The following is a 19,650-nucleotide window of genomic DNA, read 5'->3' as shown; positions in this document are numbered from 1 at the left end:
TTTATGCTCTTAGAAAATAAGTACATTATACATGCAACTTAAAAAAAATAAATATTCATTTTCAGCTTTACATTATTGTTAATAAGCATGCCCCTAATTTTTAACAACATAGCAACCTAATTTTACAGCCATTGAAAATAATTTAAAACACGCACAAACTACCCAAAAGCTGGGTACTTGATTGACAACACAGTGTGGCTATAAGCATTTGGCATACAAGGAAAAACACTGATTATGGTGTAGATGGTGAATGTACTTTTATAAAAATTGAAGTTAATAAATGGGAATATGCATAAATTGCAGAGTAATATACAGAATATAATTATCTATGGGTCAAATGAATAGTAGAAAAACATTTTATGAAAAAACCCACAAACTGTCTCTTCCGTCTTCACTGGAGCCGCTGCAATACAGACTGCTACAGGAGATGCCTACTGCCCACAGCCATCAGCATCTACACCTCACTGGAGAACATAGTTACTTTTTATGTCCTACGATTAATAAAGTATTTTTGTGTATGACATGTAAAGATGATTTGATTCAATAAAATCTACACTGCAGGGGTTTGTTGCACTTACATAAAATAGCTTTTTTTTTTTTTTTGCCAAATTAATAGTGAAAGGTAATTTCTGTTGGCATGTCCTGTGTGGGAAGGATATAACTTTTTATTTTGTCTTTGGAAATTATTTTATGATCGAGTTATATATGTAGTTTCCCATAATTCATCACAAATGGCTATGATCTGTGACGTTGTTTGGCATCCCCGTGTTGGGAGGAGATAGGAAGAAAGTGCTTGCCATCCTGATCTTACGGACAGGGCTCACGTTTTGAAAGGTAAATATGTATGTTGTTGTCATTTCCTTGTGCCAGCTAAACTTTGCCATTGGTATGTCGTCTTGTCGTTTTAACATAATTTAACCATTTATCTGCACAGCACGGTCGGTACGAGATGTCAACTGTCGACATTAGCGATGCTAGCTAATACTTTAGCTTAGCCGTGAGCTAAAGAGTTGCTGCCTAGCACATCTATGTCTAATGTGAAATATGTAGTTGACACAGCTTGCGCAATGCTAACATACTAGCATCTATTAAATTAATTTTAACTCGCTATTTATCGAGAAAATTAGAATCTTGTTTGTTTACAATGGAGTTATTAAACGTGGAAAAGGCACGAATGTGCTAAATTGGGTGATAAAACGGAGGAACATTGTAAATAAATTGAAATATCAGGTTTGTCTTAGCTACTTATAGAGTTTGCTAACTAACGGTGTTTGGCTAACAACCTTAGTTCTGACATTTGGAGAAATCAAGGTAATTGCATTGTCAAACTTTTGAACAGTTGTGCCTGCTGATGAGATTTCCAAATGTTTATGTTTAGCTAACATTTTAGTCGTTTGCTTGCGAAAATAGTTGATTCTGGTTGTCATTAGAAAAGGACATAGACACGAAGTTTCAAAGTAATTGCATTTTGGGGATTGTAACGAGGTTTAGTACGCTGTAAATCATTTTTAGTTGTGTCCAATGCCTGTTTGAATTGTTACCCAACTGGCTCTAGAAAGTTCTAGACTTTGACACGTTTCTGTAAAATCAACTAAACTCACTCTAGAGATGCTGTGGTTGAAAACATGCATTTGCCTCCTTACAGATTTCTCCTGTTTCTCCAAAGTTTCATTTCTTAAAGGAAATTGTATTATTACACAACAATATCAAGAGAGTGCACAGAGCTTCGGGTATCACAGCTAGAAACTACAGATCAGCTCCAAATTTAGGTGTTGTGATGGACTCAGACCTGAACTTTGATTGACCCATATACAAAGTCAACCTCAAATGGAGAAAACTTCTAGGATTAAAAGACTAATGCCCCAATAAGATCTTGAGAAACTCATGCATGTTTTTATCTTTAGTAAATTGATTACAGCTACAGTGTCTTCACAGGACTGCCTAAAAAATTAGACAAGCTGCAGCTGATCTACAGCACTGCTGCTCACGCTCTCACTAACACTAGGAGAACGGAGAACATCAAAAGTTTTACGCTCGGTGTCTAAACTTGTTGACATTGAGTCTAAAACTCAATGTAGCTTAGAGAAAATAATTCAAAATACTATAGTTTGTTTATAAACTATTGAATAAAACAGAACCAGACACGGAAAAGCAGGATTCAGTTTTTATGCTCCAGTAACCTGGAACAAACTTCTAGAAATCTGAAAAAAAAATAAAAAATGCCAGAACTCCAAGTTCCTTTAATCAAGTCTAAAAGCTCAGTTGTTTAGAGTTGCATTTTGGCTGTTTTGTTTATGCTACTAACTGAAATGCCATTCATTATAATCTGCGGCTAAAAAGTTGGGCTGCAACATTTTAGCTGTGCATAGTCCACTATGTGTGGTGGTATAATTGCATTTATTGAAAGAATGAATTCTACTTTTCAGCAGAAATCTAGATGGAGAATCTCTATCCATCACATTCTGTCCTTAAGCTCCAGCATTTTTTATTTTATTTTTATTTTTTTTTTTGTGATGCTGTTGAACAACAATCCGAGGCACAGCTGCAAGTTAACTTCTGGATGGCTCAAAAAATAATAAATATAATTAAGAATGACAGTAAAAATAATATTTTGGAGAAGTGTGTCAAGAATCTTGACAAAATTGATCTAAACTGCTGTGGCATGATATTATTTTGGCTAAACATGTTTTAAAAATTGTCCCATGTGGCCTAATTAAGAAATTCTGTAGGGAAGAGTGTGCCAAAATTTACAATTTCTAATATATTGCCAGTTATTGCAAACACTTAAAAACAGACAATTACTAGGTTAATGGGAGATATATTTTTGCCCTTTATAATAGGGCATAAACAGGGCTATTTTGCCCTATTTTTGCCCTAAAAATGCTATTTTTCCCCATCTAAACTGCTGTGGCAAATATCTAAATCAGACATATAGCAAATGTCTGATTTAGACGTTTGCTATATAATCCAAAACATTTGACTACAAACTAAAGCAGAAAAAAATCTACAAGGACACAAACTTTTTCACAGCCCAGTGTTTCCACCAGCGAGCTTCTGCCTGCTGCTATTTGAATTGCAATTATTTTATTGGCTCCTCTGTCTCCTCCAAAACAGCTTTTATATTTACTGTTTCAGGTTTCAAGTATTTCCAATGGTAAAGATGAAAATGTATTTTTGTTTCAAGGCCAAATGTTCTCTGTCACTGTTTTTAGTAATAAAAATGTCAGGTTTTAATGATTCTGGTGTTATTTCAAGTTCTGTTAATGCTCTTTTGGATTTGTTATTTTTTTGTTTGTTTGTTCGTTTTTTTCCATAAAATTACATTTTTTTCATATCAATTTTGAATATGTTGATTTTTTTCCATCTTTCTTTGCCAGATTTTGATCAAATTCCTCCTTCAATAGGATTTAATTGTATTTTGTACAAATGGTGCAAAATATTATAACAATATTTCAGAACAGGACTACAGGAAGGACAGAACACTAGATAGCATCCTTAAAGTTACCTTAGTGCATCCTCTTTCTTAGACAGAACACATATTGTGGGGCTTTGTTCAGTAAGATGACAACAGTGCTTTCTGTGAACTTGGATGTGAAAAATGCTTCATCTGTTCAGGTTGAGACTTTACCTTGGCAGGTTGACTTGGCAAGAATTGTTTCTGCAAATCTGGATGTGATGAACAGATTTCGTATCAAAGGATGTTCTCAGTACAAGAATTATCTTCCTGAAACATGAGGTCCACCCTAATTTTTATTTATTTATTTTTAATGAGTTGAACTACATTTTATTAGATATGGTTCAGATATTCTATGTTTAAAAACAAAAAATACAAAACTTAAGCAAGAGACAAAACTATTGTGTAATTTCTGCTCCTCATTTTAACTTGAGACCTATCAATTGTTGGGCTGCAAAATCACAAAAAAACATCTAAATCTCCAATGATTTTTTTAATATATTGTCATTGAAATGGTTAGCAGCATTAAATAAATAATCAAACGCTTTTCCTGGACAGAATAAATATTATATTTGTAATTTTCTTTTAAAGGTTCTTTAACATGGAATGGAGAATGTTATGTGGTCAAATTAAAAGATTTTCAGCTTCCATTTGTATTCCAAACAAAATTTTACAGGAAAGTCATGAAACTCTATTATTTATTTACAATTTTTAAAAGAAACCAAATCTTTTGTGGACTAACTTATGCTTATGTTTATGTATCAACTTTCTTCATTATTTGGCTGATTTTAAATAGTTGTACTCATCTTTGTGCAAATCAAACACTGTTTGATAGTCATATCAGACACGAACAGTCATCTCTGACTATGTTGTTGTATGTGTTCTTGGTATCATTACATTTTCATTGAAAATTCCTAAAATAGCACACATAGAGCATTTTCTAGACATTGGCACACAAGTAACATACTCGGTCAATGCCACCTGCAGACTTGAAATTAAGTTATTTCTTTTCCTTAAAGTAACTTACCATCTAATCAAGACCAAGACCAAATGTAATTATCTCTCATTTTTCAGGTATCGCATTCAACCAGTGTACGGTCCTTCTCGCAAAGGAAGGTAAGGCGACAGGGACCATGAGCGAGAATGGCCCTCGAACAGAGGCGCCAATGTACTTCGAGGTGGAGGTGGACCAGCTGGAGCGGGAAGACGAAGAAGAGGACGACAAGATCCACTATGACAAAGACGACGACCTGATTGCTGAGCCGTCATCCTCGTCTGGGCGCGTCTACGACCGCACCACCGTGCTCATCGAGCGAGACCCCATCCGCCTCGACGAGGAAGGCGAAGAGGAGGGGCACTGTGGAGGCGATGAAGACGGAGTCACCTTTTTAACTGAAGGGGAGGGCGATGCGGACGAGGAGGAGGGATCTCTGGCCTTCATGGCCGACCCCGACGGGATGTCTCAGGGTTATGTGCACCACACGATTTCTCCTGATCAGATCCAGTTCACCATAAACCCAGGCTCCACGCCGATGCCTCGCAACATAGAGGGCGCCACGCTCACCTTGCACTCCGAGTGCCCAGAGACCAAGCAGAGAGAGGTAAGATGATAATACATGTATGTTCTATAATGTAAAGGACGTATCGCTGTTGTTTCCAGACAAACCAGTGTGTGATATGTTTGCTAGGGTAGGCAAACATCGATTATTGTTAAAGTAGGATGTGGCTTTTGTTGGTTTTTGCTGAAGTAATGGTTTTTCTTTGTTTGCATGAGATTTGTCAGCAGTTGCAGCTAATTGCTCAACTAGAAAGCTTCAAAGATTTTTCTGAGAGGTTTAATTCTCTTCCAAACAAAAAAAAAAAAGCATGTTGAGAGCTGGGAGTGTTTCCCACTTAATTTTATTATATGTATGACATAGCAGGTGGGATGAGTACGTACAAGGCTGTTTTTGTTCTCCTGGAGTTTGTAATGCAATTTCTCGAAGAAGGGTTTGAAGCAGACAGGAAGACAGAAACTAACCTGGTTGCTCATTTACTCTGTAAATCTCCCCATGGTTTTGGCATGCATCTCAAAGGAAATGACTCAGAGACATAAAAACATTATATAAGACTAATTAACCAACTACAAGCTGCAGTGCTTGTAGTGGGAATACTCTGTCTAACAATAGCTTAAGCAGGTGCGCTGTCCTCATCCTCTCAGGTATTTATTAAGTCCAGATAAGATCCCCGTGCATTTTAGGTCTGGATTTGGTTGAAAACAAAATTAAGGAGATCTTAATTGTAGTCTCACCAATTAATCATCCAAGCAGGTAGAATATGAAATCTCAGTTATTTCTAGTCTTATTGTGACCAATTTTTTTCAGCTATTGCCTAAATGAATAATTATTGCACCTGTGTTTTATGTACTGTTAAGTTAAGAAGTTTGTTAGAGAATAAACAGCGTGGTGAAAACCAAGGAACACAACAGACAGATCGGGGAGTTTGAAGCAAGAAAACTTTTCAGTGAATCATGTGAAGATGAAGAGTGTAGCTCAAAGAGCCAAACTGTAGAAAAAAAATATATACATTTTACATTTAAGGTAAAAAAAATAAATAAATAAAACTTTGTAAATATGTTCTTCCCATATTTACAGATTTACTCATACCCAGATTTACAGAGTAAATAAGAAACCCTGAAGTCTTCAAGTGGCTTAGTTTTAACTTCACCTTGTTCAGATTCTCTTAAATAGAAATTGCCTTTTTGCTGTCCATTTATTAATTGCTTAATAAATAATCAACAGATCAGTCTTACACTGTGTTGATGTTAAGTTGACGAGAAAGGCTGAGCTTTTCACATGTTGATGCTACATGTATATTTTTTTAGCTGCAGATCTTTTGATACACTGACGAAGGAATGCTGTTATTGCATTTTAGGCAACAAAATGTTTATTTTCTTATTTAAAAAGGAAATTGTTTTTGTATTTTTAATGTACTTCTAATATTGTATAAAAAGGCTTAAACGATTCCATGAAAAATCTGGACAGTGTGCCTTTTTCTTTTTCTTTTTCTAAGTAATCGTCTGAGTAATCAATTAGTAAAATAATCTTTAGTTGAAGCCTTAATATGGCTAGATTGAAACAATATTATAAATCAGTTTATCTGCCTGATTATTTAACTTTATAACCTCAGAACTAACAAACGCTGTATTTTCTTTTTACTATCTGTGTTCTGGACAAGTTGCCTCTGCATTGTGAGTTTCTCGCTTGACACATTACACATTTAGTAACCTCTCTTGTCCTGCTTTTGTGGTAATTGTTCTGTAGTTACCTTTTGTCTCTTTAAATAAGATTGAGAGCAAAAATAAAACCAGATGATGTCAGTTTTCTGTCAGGGAGGCCATCTGTAAACGTTCTTCTCCTGGCTTTGTGTTCACAACACGGTAGTTTTGTTTTTCTGAACGGTGAATAGAGAGCTATTATTCACGCGGCCCTGGGGTAGTTGTATGAGACTGCCGCGCTGCACTGGACATTGGTGCTGTGAAACAATATTGAATGGATGCGTTGCATGGGAAGTTAGTCATCTTTGCTGTCTTTTCCGCTTATCCACTTTGAACACTGACATGTGGCTGAATCATTCAGCTCAAGTCCCCTCTGAAAGGTCGCACTGTCACAGATTGTCACTTCCTATATCATGGTCTGGTATTTTTGAGCTGAGTCAACAAACTGTTTACAGTTTTTTTTTTCTTTTTCTTTCTTTGTTTTTTTTGTTCAGTGAAGTTTAAAACTGAGTTACAGACTCTTTTTTTTGGGCAATTATTTCAGTAGACTTAAATATTGTGCCTTTTTTTCCCCTCTTTTTTTTTGCTTCAGGTAAAACGCTATCAGTGCACATTTGAAGGCTGCACTCGGACCTACAGCACAGCAGGAAACCTGCGGACACACCAGAAAACACACCGGGGCGAGTACACGTTTGTGTGCAATCAGCAGGGCTGCGGAAAGGCCTTTCTCACCTCTTACAGTCTCAAAATCCACGTCCGCGTTCACACGAAGGAGAAACCTTTCGAGTGTGACGTGCAGGGCTGTGAAAAGGCCTTCAACACGTTATACAGGTGAGCTTCCACCCGTCTTTATGGCGACAAGTTTAGTTCTGTTTGTTCAGGGCTTTTTTGTTTGCAACTAATTACCTTCAGTCACATTAAAGGCCAACCCAGTCATCGTGTAAGAATAACTGCACTATGTTTTTGTATACATCCCTAATCCGGAATTACATACGTTTCTTTTTATTTCCTTTTAAATAAATGCAAAGGTTTGAGAAATGTGATATGATATCCAAGATTTAATAAATGTATCATAGGTTAAATGTGTCTGCAGTGTCTTGGAAAAATAGTCACACCCCTTGAACTGTGTAATGACTATGTAAAATGTGAGTTTCTGAAATGATTGGAAAACAATAAAGAACTATTTTTCACAGTATTCCAATAGTTGGAGCTGTACATCTCAGCCCACACCACAGCCGCCTGGCTCCTCCAGATGCTGTAGCATAAATGCCTTGTTCTTGATGCCAATGTGTCGTCAGCATCTCTTATGTGTCAGAGGCTGTTACCCCAGGGAGCCATCGAATGCAACACTCGGATGGATTCTCTCCTTAACAACATTCATTTCCTCTGTCTTCTCTTTTTGCCACCCAGATGCTGTGTCACTGCAGTCAGTCGGTGTGGACTTTGCTCTGTTGCTTTTCTTATTTGCCAAATTTGAACTATTGTAAAAAAAAAAAAATAAAAATAAATATGTGAAAATAACTGTTTTTGGGTAAAAAACAAATGCAAAAAAAAAAACTCGTTTTTTTTTTTTTTTTTTTTTTGCCTAGTTTATTTTCTCTAGTTCTGCCATTAAAGAGGTATTAAAGCAAACTTGATTGTTTTCGCAGGCTAAAAGCTCACCAGAGACTTCACACAGGCAAGACATTCAACTGTGAATCGGAGGGATGCACAAAGTACTTTACCACACTCAGTGACCTGAGGAAGCACATTCGCACTCACACTGGGGAGAAGCCATTTCGGTGAGTTTTATTTCACAGTTTTATTTCTTTTCTCTCTACAACTTTGGGAACTGAAGCTTTAAAAGACATCCAAAGGCAGTGGAGATGGGATGCATCACTGTTTGCTGGTGTTCACAAACTATTTTTAATGAATGTTTTTGATGTTGACACATGGGCAGCATGGGCTTGGGTCGATTCTGGATGAATAATCAATGGTTTATTGTAAGGTGCTGAGTCATTTCCTGTTATTCCTTACAGGTGTGATCATGATGGATGTGGGAAAGCCTTTGCTGCAAGTCATCATCTCAAAACACACGTACGAACACACACAGGTATGTATTTTTTCCAAACTATGTACGTCTCAGGAAGCTCCAATGTCTCCATCAAGTGGAAGCTGAAAGAGTAAACTATAATTGTAAATGTAACAAGACAAGACAGTCCAGTGGTGGAATACAAACCTATATATAAACCTGAACACATCATTCCCACAGTGAAACATGGTGGTACCATCATTATATTATGGAAATTGTTTTAAATAGCAGAGACAGGGAAGTTGTTCAAGACAACAGGAAGACAACTGGAACTAAATAAAGGACAATCCTGGAAAAAAGAAAAGAAACTGTTAGAGGTTTCACCTAAAACCTTAAATTTTCAGTCAGATCTGCAATGGAATAAATGAAAAAAGAGGTTTAAAGCATAGGGATTATGTTGCAAGGCACTGTGTGTTCTTCACAACCTACTGAGCACATAATTAGACCCTTTATCTTGTTCAAACGTTTTTCTTTTTAGGCGAGAAGCCTTTCAACTGTCCCAGTGACGGCTGTGAAAAGACGTTTAGCACTCAGTACAGTCTGAAGAGTCACATCCGGGGCCACGACAAAGGACAGCCGTTCACTGTCACCCTCACTCGCCCACACTCTGAAGTGAGTCATTCCACGGCAGCATCTTGGAATATGAAACACTTGTTTGCAGTTTGTTGTGCAGGCAAAGTGTGAATCTAGCTGTGTTTGAAATGATGTGTGTGTGTTTATGAGCTGTGAATATGGAGTTAATTTATTTTTCATATATTACTTCGCAAGTGAAGCTTTATTACTTAATGGGAAGTATTTTAGGGGTTAAATAAAACCTTTTTTTGAATCATAAATTTTTTCTTATAGCAGAGGGAAAATAATCTTGTCGAGGCCGTGGCTGATTTTGAAAAAAGAAAAGGAGTGAACAAGAACACCCAGATTTATGAATGATGCATCGTACTTAAAAGTCCCACTGTAATTGCAACTAGGGCTGAAACGATTCCTCGAATGATTCGAGTACCTCGATTACTAAAATTCCTCGAGGAAAATTTACCTGCCTCGAAGCTTCGTTAATTTATGTTTTATTAGTTAGCGCACCGTGTTCCGGCTGGGACTTAATTTGCGTTGCGCGGAGCTCTCACTTCCGCCTCTGAGTTGTTGACAAAAGCTAAGTCTCAGCGGCATAAAGTCCAATCTTCAAGATTGGCCCGTGGGGATTTTATTGATTGATTGATAATGCCCGACTTTTTATCGTTTTTGGGGAACCAATAAGCATCCTTAAAATGACTGGGGGGATGCCTGGAGTACGGCAGCATTTCTCCTCCGGGGCTGCTGGTTGAAAGCGAACGGCGGGAAGAGCGCTGAGGTGAGCGGATAGACTGAACAGGGCGGGCGGCTGAGTAGCTGATGCTTACCGTGTAAATGTAGCTTTACCGACGAACCGCACAATAAATTTCATATCCCGGTCTGAAGAAACGGGTGGCGGAGTGCATCGGACATGGCTGGTAGATGAGTTTCTGAGTGTGACCAGTGAAGGTGTCGTAAATATCCCGTATTGCTTCCCCCCGTGTTCGTCCCCCGGTCTAACGGTTCGTCAGTCCGCTGGTCTATTTCCTCCCCTCCACCCCATCTTACGTTCGTTCATTCGCCCTCTCCTCCCACTCCAGGCGGCATTTCCCGTATTTTCAAACCCAAAGCGTGACAGGTTAGGTGGCAAGGTGAGTTTAATTAATCTATTAAACTCACTGAAGATGAATACATAAACTAAAAGCTGGATTGTAGACATTTTTTATAAGCATATTTGTGAGCCTGCCTCTTTGTTATTAAATTCAATATAATTTCAGATTTTTCTATAACTTTTCTTCTGGTTAACTTAGAAAGTGAGCTATTATTGTTACAGGTTAGTTTTCTAAACTACAAAAAAGCAACTGTTAGGGATGCTCAAATATGAAAAATTGGACTGATATTGATATCTGATAGTAACACCGACCGGTATTATGCCAGATTTACCAATATTTCATTTTATATTTTTTTTTTATCCGATTACTCGATTAATCGTAAGAATAATCGATAGATTACTCGATTACTAAAATATTCGTTTACAACAGCCCTAATTGCAACACCATTCTAATTGAGTTTTTGTCTCTCAAAAAATGTTTTCTGATGTGAAATGTAAATTTTGACATTATCATGTAAAGGAGTATAAGGTTTAAAACTGATTTTATCTTTTCATTGACCCATAATTGTAGGATGCAAATCACTCGCTGTGCCTCAGTGACTTGAGTCTCATCTCTACTGACTCAGAGTTACGAGAGAACATCAATAACGTAAGTGGAACTGTTGTCTCATCTTTGTTGAATGCAGTTTGGATTAATGTGGAGGATCTGTCAAGATAATCACAAATTAGTGGTTGTATTAAGAGTGAGGTAATTAGATACCTTAAATTTTCTCCTATTAATTACCAATTTATTTATTGATATTATATTTACATGCATGTGCATCTCGAACTAGAATGGTTTTATTTCAGTATTTGAATTATAAACTTTTATTTATTTATTTATTTATTTATTTTTTAATTTAGTTTAGAGGTAAATAAATCTAAAAATTCAGTTTAAGTAATTTGAATATTACTTATAATATTCAATTCAATAAAAAGGTCATTGCTAAAGAAGCTGTCTCTTCTCAGAGCTACGTTTGTTTGCTCCTGAACCAGAGACACCGTCAGCATCTTATGCTGACAAATTATTGATGCTGAGTGGTCCAAAGTCTTCTGTTCAGATGAAAGTAAATTTAGTTTCATTTAGATGTCAAGGTCTGATGTTAAGTATTTAAATCATACACTGTACAGAACATAGACATACCTTTGATGAAAATTACATTTTTATTTCAATGGAGTTTATTGCTCTTAAAATCTTCAAATTTTCTGGGAAACCAAATATTGGGTTTTCATTAGCTGTAAATGATAAATATTACAATGAGTAAGAATGAAGACTTCTAATATGTCACTCTGTGTGATGACTGTAAGAGTGATTTTTTTCATTATTATTATTTGACTTCTATGAGAAAAAAAAAACACTTTTGAATGATCTTCTAATTTGATGAGATGCTTCTGGATCTGTTTTACAGGCTCAAAACCTGGACCTCAACAACGCGACTCCTATAAAAATCTTTGAACTCATGTTCCAGAGTCCTGAAAATAGCATCAGCCAAGATGACCCACATCCCACCAGTAAGATCTCAGAATCAAAAACGTGTGTTTAAAGGGTAACAAACATAGATGTCATGTCTGAGTTTTTTTTTTGTTTCTTTTTCTTCCTTAGAGAATTTATGTGAAACCTTCTGCATAGAGACCTCTACCCAACCAGGCGTGGCTGATGTTTCGTCTGTAATCTCATTCTCTGTCAATCCTACCTCCTCATCATCCTGCTCCAACAACGCTGCTGTCCTGGAGGCCTCTTCCCAACATATTCAGAACTCCTCCCCTCAGCCACACACTCCTGTCCCTGTGACTGCCAGCGTCAGCTCCACACAGAACCCCCCTTTCATGCAGCTAGGTGGGGCTCAGCAGATTTCAGATGTGCCTCCGGCTCCTGTCCAAGCGCCAAACCATGTCACCTCTCAACACTATGTAGCACTGCCACCTACATTCCTCCAGTCGGAAAGTGCTACTCAGACTTCTCCTCTACCGCAGCCCATCTCTGCTCCCCCTCTGACCTCCGCAGCTCCAGCTTCTGCAGCCACCACAGCTGATGGGCTTTCAGCTGCACCTCAACCCGTGCCTTTGGCCAACAGCACTGTCACCAACACCGGCCCCGGCAAGGCTACGACTCCTGCCACCATCACCATAGCGTCGACCCCAAACGTGCTCCAGCCCAGCATCGTCATGTCCGACCAGAACCTCCAGTGGATCCTGAGCAGCGCTGCAAACAGTCAGCAGAACCCTGAGCAAGCAGTGAGTACTGCACACACCCGGAGTTAACATAACAAATGTCACTTTTTTATGAGAGTAATGTAGCAGTCATTGAGGATTAGCTTCCACAGAGACGTTGCCTGCTCAGCATCTCTAAGTCTTTGGGGATTTTTATTATGACACTCATTTACCTCCTACTAGGGCTGGGTGATATGGATTAAAAATAAAATCTGTTTTCTTTTTTTTTTATACCAGACCAGATTTTTGATTAAATTTTCTTTTTAATCGCTTTCTTACCATATAGAGAAATTACAAATGACAGAAAATATTTTCAAAAAGTGGCTTTTATCATTGCCTCTGAAAGTTGTACGACAGAGTATTAGGGCCAGGATACAACTTTTTTGTGTAATTGTTTATTATGAAGATATAGTTATATAATTAACAGAACAAGTGAATTTTTAGCAGAAGTCTTAAACTTACAAGAAAAAGTCATTTTAAAGCAGAATAAAGCTTATAGTTACTGAGATCTAGCCTAGATCATGTGTTTTTTTTTTCTTCAAAATAGACTCAGTTGTTTGCACAATTGTTTCAAAGTTCTCCTGCTGGTAATAATTTGATACTGATGTGTTAAAATTTAATAACACATATTTACAACCAATGCCAAATTCTAACTTTACAAGTTGCTCAACATTCTTCATTTTAATGTTTTATGTTTTTGTGACGAAGTTCTCATAAAATTGCTGTCTTATTCCCCTAATATTACAACCTTATACTCCCATGATCCTATTCTTGTAATATGACTTTACTCTCATAATTAAAAAATAGATAAATAAATCTTAGCCTGGCCCTAATAATATGTCATAGAGTTGACCTGAATTCAAATAAATAAAAGCTGTAAAACTCACTTTTTAAACAAGATTACAGCCCTGTGTATGTTAGCATCACTCTGAAAGATAGAAACACAAAGAGTGCATGATGAAAAAAAGTCAAAATTTTCCAAAAATTTAATCTTGAAAAACCAAAAATGTCATTTATCTATAAAATACATTTATTTATCAGCCATACTTTCTACAGTCCTTTAGTTCAGCACCAAAATTGTCTAAATCAAAGGAGCAAAGCCCTGTTTTGATGTTTGTTTACAGTCTCACCAAGGAGCTCCAAAAGTGGAAAAGGTCTTCTTTACTACAGCCATACCGGTTGGAGGAAATGCTGGTAAGCCTTTTTACGTGTTCTGTATATTTTGGGGCATCTGCTAAAAAATAATATTAAATCAAGAATGTGTTTTGTGATCCAGTAGCGAATGTATCAATCTGATACTAAGTAAAAACAGGGTCAGTATTGCTGTTATACAAATATTGATACTTACTATTTACAGATAAAACTTCTGACCTTGAGGCATTTTCTGTTTTTTCTTTTGGATTATTTTGTTAAAACCTAGAACTGAATTTAGACAAAGTTTACAGGTGTCCACAAATCACTTTAATAACATGTATATATGACAAACGGATATAAAAACAAAACACATTTGTGTGCATTGTTTTCTAAATGAAGTACAAAAATTTTAACCAACATCTTTTCTATGATAGAGTTGAAAAACTACAATTCAAATATAAAAATATTTCAAGAGGGAATCTGGAATTTATGTATCAATCCTATCATGTTAGGAGTGAATCAATACTTATACCAACAGGGAATCAATAGTCAGTCAACGTATTGATTCTGTGGGCCACCAAGATGCTGTCGCAATAGCTTTTAATAATAGAAATGTGGTTTATGTGGGCTCATTTTATGTAGTTTTGTTTTGAGTTCTATAAATTGGTGACAGTAAGATAGCAAATTAAAAAGGCTGATTTAGAGTTTTACTTTTTAATCGAGTTACCAAAATGAACTTTTCAATGATACTCTAAAGTACCGAGTTTGTAAATCATTTGCTTATATTAGCAGCCTGAGTTGGAGCCGTTTCTTTTTCAGGTAACTCTGTCCAGCAGATTGGCCTCAGCCTGCCTGTCATCATCATCAAACAGGAGGAGTCCTGCCAGTGCCAGTGTGCCTGCAGGGACTCTGTGAAAGACAAGACCGCAAAGAGTGCCTCCTCCATCATTTCAGCCCCTTCACAGCAGCAAACTGTAGAGCCCACTCCCCAGCTGTCATCTGAGCCTCCACCACACTCAACCACTTCATCTTCGTCTTGCTGCCTCCCCAAGTCTTCCTCCAAGGTGGGTGAGCCAAGACCAGAAGCCCCCTCCTCTTCCTCTTCCTCCACTGCAGCTCAGAGTTTCTCCCCGATAGCGAGCAACACTGCCACCCACCCACCCACATCAGACGGGCTAGCCAATATGGACGTCTCAGACTTCCTGTCCATGCAGAGTCCCGAGACAGCCGCCAACATCGAAGCTCTGCTGCTGGTTGCGGATGACTTCAGCATGACCACTGACAGCGGTCCCTAAGAGAATTTCCACCGCGTTTTACTTTTCCACCCACAGCTCCAATAATTCTTCAAACAGATGCCTCATCCTTCGCCCTGTATAGTTTGTGCATGTACAACCCCTCTGTCTGTGCAGTGCATTCTGTTCTGTATGGCACTGTGTGGCATATATACAAACCTGTACAAACTAGGAGTACGTTTTCGATTTCTGCAGTAGTTGCAGTTAGTTTGCTCACAGAGATTTAGCAGCCTTTAGGCAAATCAATTCTGACAAGAAGCAGTTGATCCTTTGTGGGAAACATTGCCTGTATATATTAATCCTATTGATATCTACTCATGAACTGATGAAATGTTGTCAAAGCACTGATAATATAAAAAGGTTGTGTAACTGAGCAGAAAGGAAAAAAAATATCTGTATATCTTCGTACTGTACCGTAGGCCCTATCAAATGCTTCAAACTGGTATGCAACTGACCAGAATGCACTGTATATTGGAGGAATTTGCTCTTATTTTAATCATGTTTGATTTAAAGCATCATTTAGCTCGTATGAAGTGGTTTCCTTAGTATTCTCATTGGAACATTTATGTAATCAGAAAAATGTGATTACTAATTGAGAAGAACCTATGATTAGCTCTGCCTTTCTTTAAATGGCATTAAGTCAATTGGTAAGTTGCCTCTAACTTAAACTAACTTAACTTTTTGTATGTTAATTTATTTAAATGCTTGATTCTTTTATTATACAGGTAAAATTCTACTTTATTAGAGTAGGAAATTAATCTAATTTATTTCAATCAGGTGTGCTTTTAAGTTGAATTTCATTTTATTTTTTTTCCTCATTTGGTTACTGACATGCTTCACGAGTTTTGCTGAAAGCAAGTTTGTGAAAAGATTGACCTCTAGTTTAATGCACAGTAAAGCAAACTGTTGTCAAGGATCTCCAAGATATGACCACACTTAAGTTTGCAACTACTGTCACCATCCCATGTTTTCAGGGTCGTGACCCTCTCAGGGATGCATCAAGTCATAACTGATCCCTGTTCCCTGAGTTCGTTAGACGTGTTTCTTTTTCCCAGAAGACTCACACTTGCAGTGGCCCTATGTTTTGCTGCACTCTTCCCTGTTTTTTGCACACTTTCTTGTAAAAAGAATAATTTCGCAGCTTGCTAGCTGAGAGGCGACACCACTACAGACTTTTTTTGTATACAACTGCTGTAAAGTAGCATTTAAAAGCTGGTGTCTGGAGACTGTAGATAGAGTACCTTTTAGTGTAAGCATCTTTGAGAACCTTGTAGATTTCAGGATTTGTATTTTTGTATAGAATTTTGAGCTCAGAGTTTGAACCTAATCTATCCTGCATCTTTACATTCCCCACCCCAATTACATTTATTTAGAGCAGTTTTGAGTTTTTGCTGTGTTTAGTTGAATTGTTCTATGACCAACTGGGCTTCTGTACAGTCACCATTTGTATCAAAAAGATTTAACTTATAGCCTGTTGGTAAAGTATAATTTAATAAGTATCGTTTCACTTGGGACACAATGCAATGAAGACAGAACTAAGGCATTATTTCTAGCAGGTTTTGATATGGAAGCTCCTTGGCCTAACAAACCATTCTACAAGCCTCTTTGCCTTGATCATCTCTCCTTCACATGTCAAAATATTGATTTTCATCTCTTACATGGATCACTTTGGCCAAAACAGTAAAAGTTTCGTCACGTCTAGTTTTTTTTTTTTTTTCCAGAACGGATGTTTGGAAGAATGTAATTAATTGCTATATGATGGAACAGAAAGCTGACTTATTTCATGGTCATAGTTAAAATTTGAAAATCTGGCCGTTTTTGGCCATTTCACATCAATTAAGAGCATCTTTGAGAGGCACAGTAATCAGGATATGTTGTCTTGAGTCAGTAAACTCAATGCTGGGCTCAGTTAAAATTTAAATGTAGTACTGAAAAAGTTAAGCCACCCCTTCTTTGTATTTTGATAAAAGCAGAACACATTCTTGTAACCTTGTTTAAGGATTCAAGCAAAAGTTTTTCAAAAGTTACCTTTTCATTGTTTTCAAGCTGGTCCTAGTGCCTAATCATTTTGGTGATCAGAACTGCTTGAAAATTAAATCACAGATCCAACATAGTTGTCAAAATTGTTAAATTATAACAGGTGTGTAAAGAAGCTGTATTGGCTCAAAGCTCTTTGGAAGCAAATTTTAAAAATGAAAATGTTTTGGCTTTCAAAATTACTTTTTCCCCTCGTATCGGCTCATTAAAAGGTGCCTACTTTCACAAACTATACTTTAGTCGAGCGCTGAGTAAGAATCTGCAACTTGTATTCTACCTTAAGCATATTAAGTGTAGTTGGCTCAAACCCAAAACAACATTTTTCCCCAGCATGCTAACCACTTCTTTAAAGCCTGAACAGAAGTAAACCATTTTAAAGCAATATACAAATAATGTGTGGCTTACAATTTTTAATATTGTACTGCAGTGTTCAGAATCCCACTCATAGTGCTTGAAATCACTCCCTGTATTTGAAAATGTCTGAAAAAATCCTGAGTTAGACACTAAAACTACTGCAAGAAAGCCAAGCACCCATTACTTTCATTTTTACATGTACTGTCAATTTACAGTACAAAACTATGCAATTTAAGGTGGCATTGGAATTTAAATACTGACTCAAGACTTTTTTTTGCCTTCTACATGATTTGCATATACAGTTCTTAGGCAAAAAGTGAGTTTTCTGCAGACTTGTGCATATTAAAATGAAGAGTGTCAATATGGACTTTAGAGTGTCTTTCAGGTACGGTGCCCATATATTTTGCAGCTGTCTTTGATTTATTAAATAAATTGATTTATTTTAAGAGGTCTTCAGAGAAGAATTCTGTTTTAAGAATTAGTCAAACATACAGCTTTCTCTTCAGTCCTTGGTGTTGAATTTTGTCAACATATCCTTTCAACTACATAATTTGTCAGCTTTTATCCTAAAAACTAAAGCTTACTGCTGCCAATATTTACATTAGCGATAGTTTCACAGCCCAGGTTTGTTTAACATCTACATGAGAAATTAGTTTATATGTTGACATTTGGAAGCAGAATGCTTGATGTAAAATGTTTCACTGTTCCCCCACAAATGACCAGTTTAACATAGGAAACCATATGCTTCCAAAGGAATGTCGTACACCCAAAGAGAGAACTTACGGATATGTATTTTTTAAAGAATGTATAATGTGAAAATGTTTGCTTTTGCTTGTTTCGTACAAAGTGATAAATACCTATGACTTGAGAGCAATATAGTACTAATAAAACCTTATTCATGTCACATTAAGCATTCAGTGTCCTTTGACTTTTGCTTGCCACTTAACAGGATTGACAGCTTTTATTCAGTTACATTTCATGGGGACGTTTTGGGGAGTGGCTCTGCAGGTTCTGGCTGCGACTTTAAGTATACATCCGGTAGAGATTTGTCCTGCAGAAAAAGCAGCATTAGTAGACGTTATGCAAGAAAGGATTTGGGGGCAAGAAAAATAAATAAATAAAAATACTCACCACTAAGACCTTCAGTGCTTTCAAGTCATCCAAGACAGCGTTACACATACTTATTTTGTCCGTCAGGGCAGCCATCCTGGTAGAAATTTCACCGACTTCCTGCAGCATTGAGATAGATTTTGTTTGTAGGCATGAAAAGCATTATTTGGGGTTTTAAAGCACCTGCAAGCTTTAATTATAATTAAACACTTGGACTCCAGTACTGTCGTTTTAAAGTTACAGCCATTTATTTACTTTCACCTGTACTGCTGAAACTGTTTGGACAAACATCTCTTAATGTTGGAACTGACCTGGTGCACCAAGTCCAGGATATCAGCACCATCCTCTAAGACGCCTGCTAACGTAAACATAATTACGATGACAAACTACTTACTGTTTTTAATTTTGGTTGTCGAAGAAAACTGATTTTACCTGTGCCCGAAGCCATGGCCGTACATATAATTCACTGGCCCAGTCTGTCGGTATTTATTAAAGCAGTTACAGGTGCTTTACATTTTCCTAATTGGTCTACCGCGTGATGACGTAATGCCTAAACGTGCAACAATCCAATAACTGTCAAATAAAGGCCAATAGAGTCAAAAAATCTTTTTAAATAATAATAATAATAATAATAAATGCAATGTATATAGTTAATATAAGTATTTGTTTCCTAGAAATATTACTTAATAATACATTTAAGTAATTGCATTTCATAAATTACTGACCGACCCATATGATGGGTCGGTCAGTAACTTACTGACACATTCATAATATAATTTATGTTTATTATTATTGTTATTATTTATTTATTTATTTATTTTTTATTTTTTTATTTCCAGCATTAAATAATCTTATGTGTAAAATATTTTGGGGGGAATTAAATAATCTTATGTGTAAAATATTTTGGGGGGAATTATTTATTTTGTGGGTTATAGCTCTTTTGTTTGTAAGGGGACATGGAGGAGAAAAAACGGGCTCTGTATATTTGGGCCGTTATATAAATAATTTAATCTTACCAAGTTTTGCTTCTGTAGT

General features: G+C 36.8%; 1 protein-coding gene and 1 long non-coding RNA gene across 3 annotated transcripts; one reads left to right on the top strand and one right to left on the bottom strand.

Annotated features, from left to right (window-relative positions):
- Nucleotides 1-43: 43 nt before the first annotated feature.
- Nucleotides 44-18,415, top strand: mtf1 (metal-regulatory transcription factor 1). The gene is made up of 11 exons (XM_014971878.2): nt 44-834; nt 4,529-5,055; nt 7,303-7,541; nt 8,360-8,491; nt 8,729-8,802; nt 9,260-9,393; nt 11,010-11,087; nt 11,887-11,989; nt 12,081-12,712; nt 13,813-13,882; nt 14,642-18,415. The coding sequence occupies exons 2-11, from the start codon at nt 4,588-4,590 to the stop codon at nt 15,115-15,117; spliced, it is 2,406 nt and encodes an 801-aa protein (XP_014827364.2). The 5' UTR covers nt 44-834; nt 4,529-4,587; the 3' UTR covers nt 15,118-18,415.
- A 13-nt stretch (nt 18,416-18,428) lies between these two features.
- Nucleotides 18,429-19,112, bottom strand: LOC148154972 (uncharacterized). 2 transcript variants are annotated; one of them, XR_015765719.1, is made up of 4 exons: nt 19,048-19,112; nt 18,927-18,970; nt 18,637-18,735; nt 18,429-18,556 (listed from the first exon to the last, which is right to left on the bottom strand). It is a non-coding gene; the product is annotated as an uncharacterized LOC148154972 (long non-coding RNA). The 2 variants fall into 2 exon arrangements; XR_015765718.1 differs by having other exon boundaries at nt 18,927-18,973; nt 19,048-19,102.
- Nucleotides 19,113-19,650: the final 538 nt, after the last annotated feature.

This window comes from Poecilia mexicana, unplaced genomic scaffold (assembly GCF_051168715.1).
Source record: "Poecilia mexicana isolate PSO_F unplaced genomic scaffold, ASM5116871v1 scaffold_16, whole genome shotgun sequence".
Taxonomy (NCBI): domain Eukaryota; kingdom Metazoa; phylum Chordata; class Actinopteri; order Cyprinodontiformes; family Poeciliidae; genus Poecilia; species Poecilia mexicana.
Note: the sequence above shows the minus strand (reverse complement) of the source record. Positions and strands in the feature narration are given on the sequence as shown.

Excerpts from the sequence above, each read along its gene's own strand:
- mtf1 (XM_014971878.2), top strand. The coding sequence starts at position 4,588 with ATGAGCGAGAATGGCCCTCGAACAGAGGCGCCAATGTACTTCGAGGTG. Across the intron at positions 11,088-11,886 it reads TACGAGAGAACATCAATAAC|GCTCAAAACCTGGACCTCAA; the intron begins GTAAGTGGAACT and ends TCTGTTTTACAG. Across the intron at positions 12,713-13,812 it reads AGCAGAACCCTGAGCAAGCA|TCTCACCAAGGAGCTCCAAA; the intron begins GTGAGTACTGCA and ends GTTTGTTTACAG.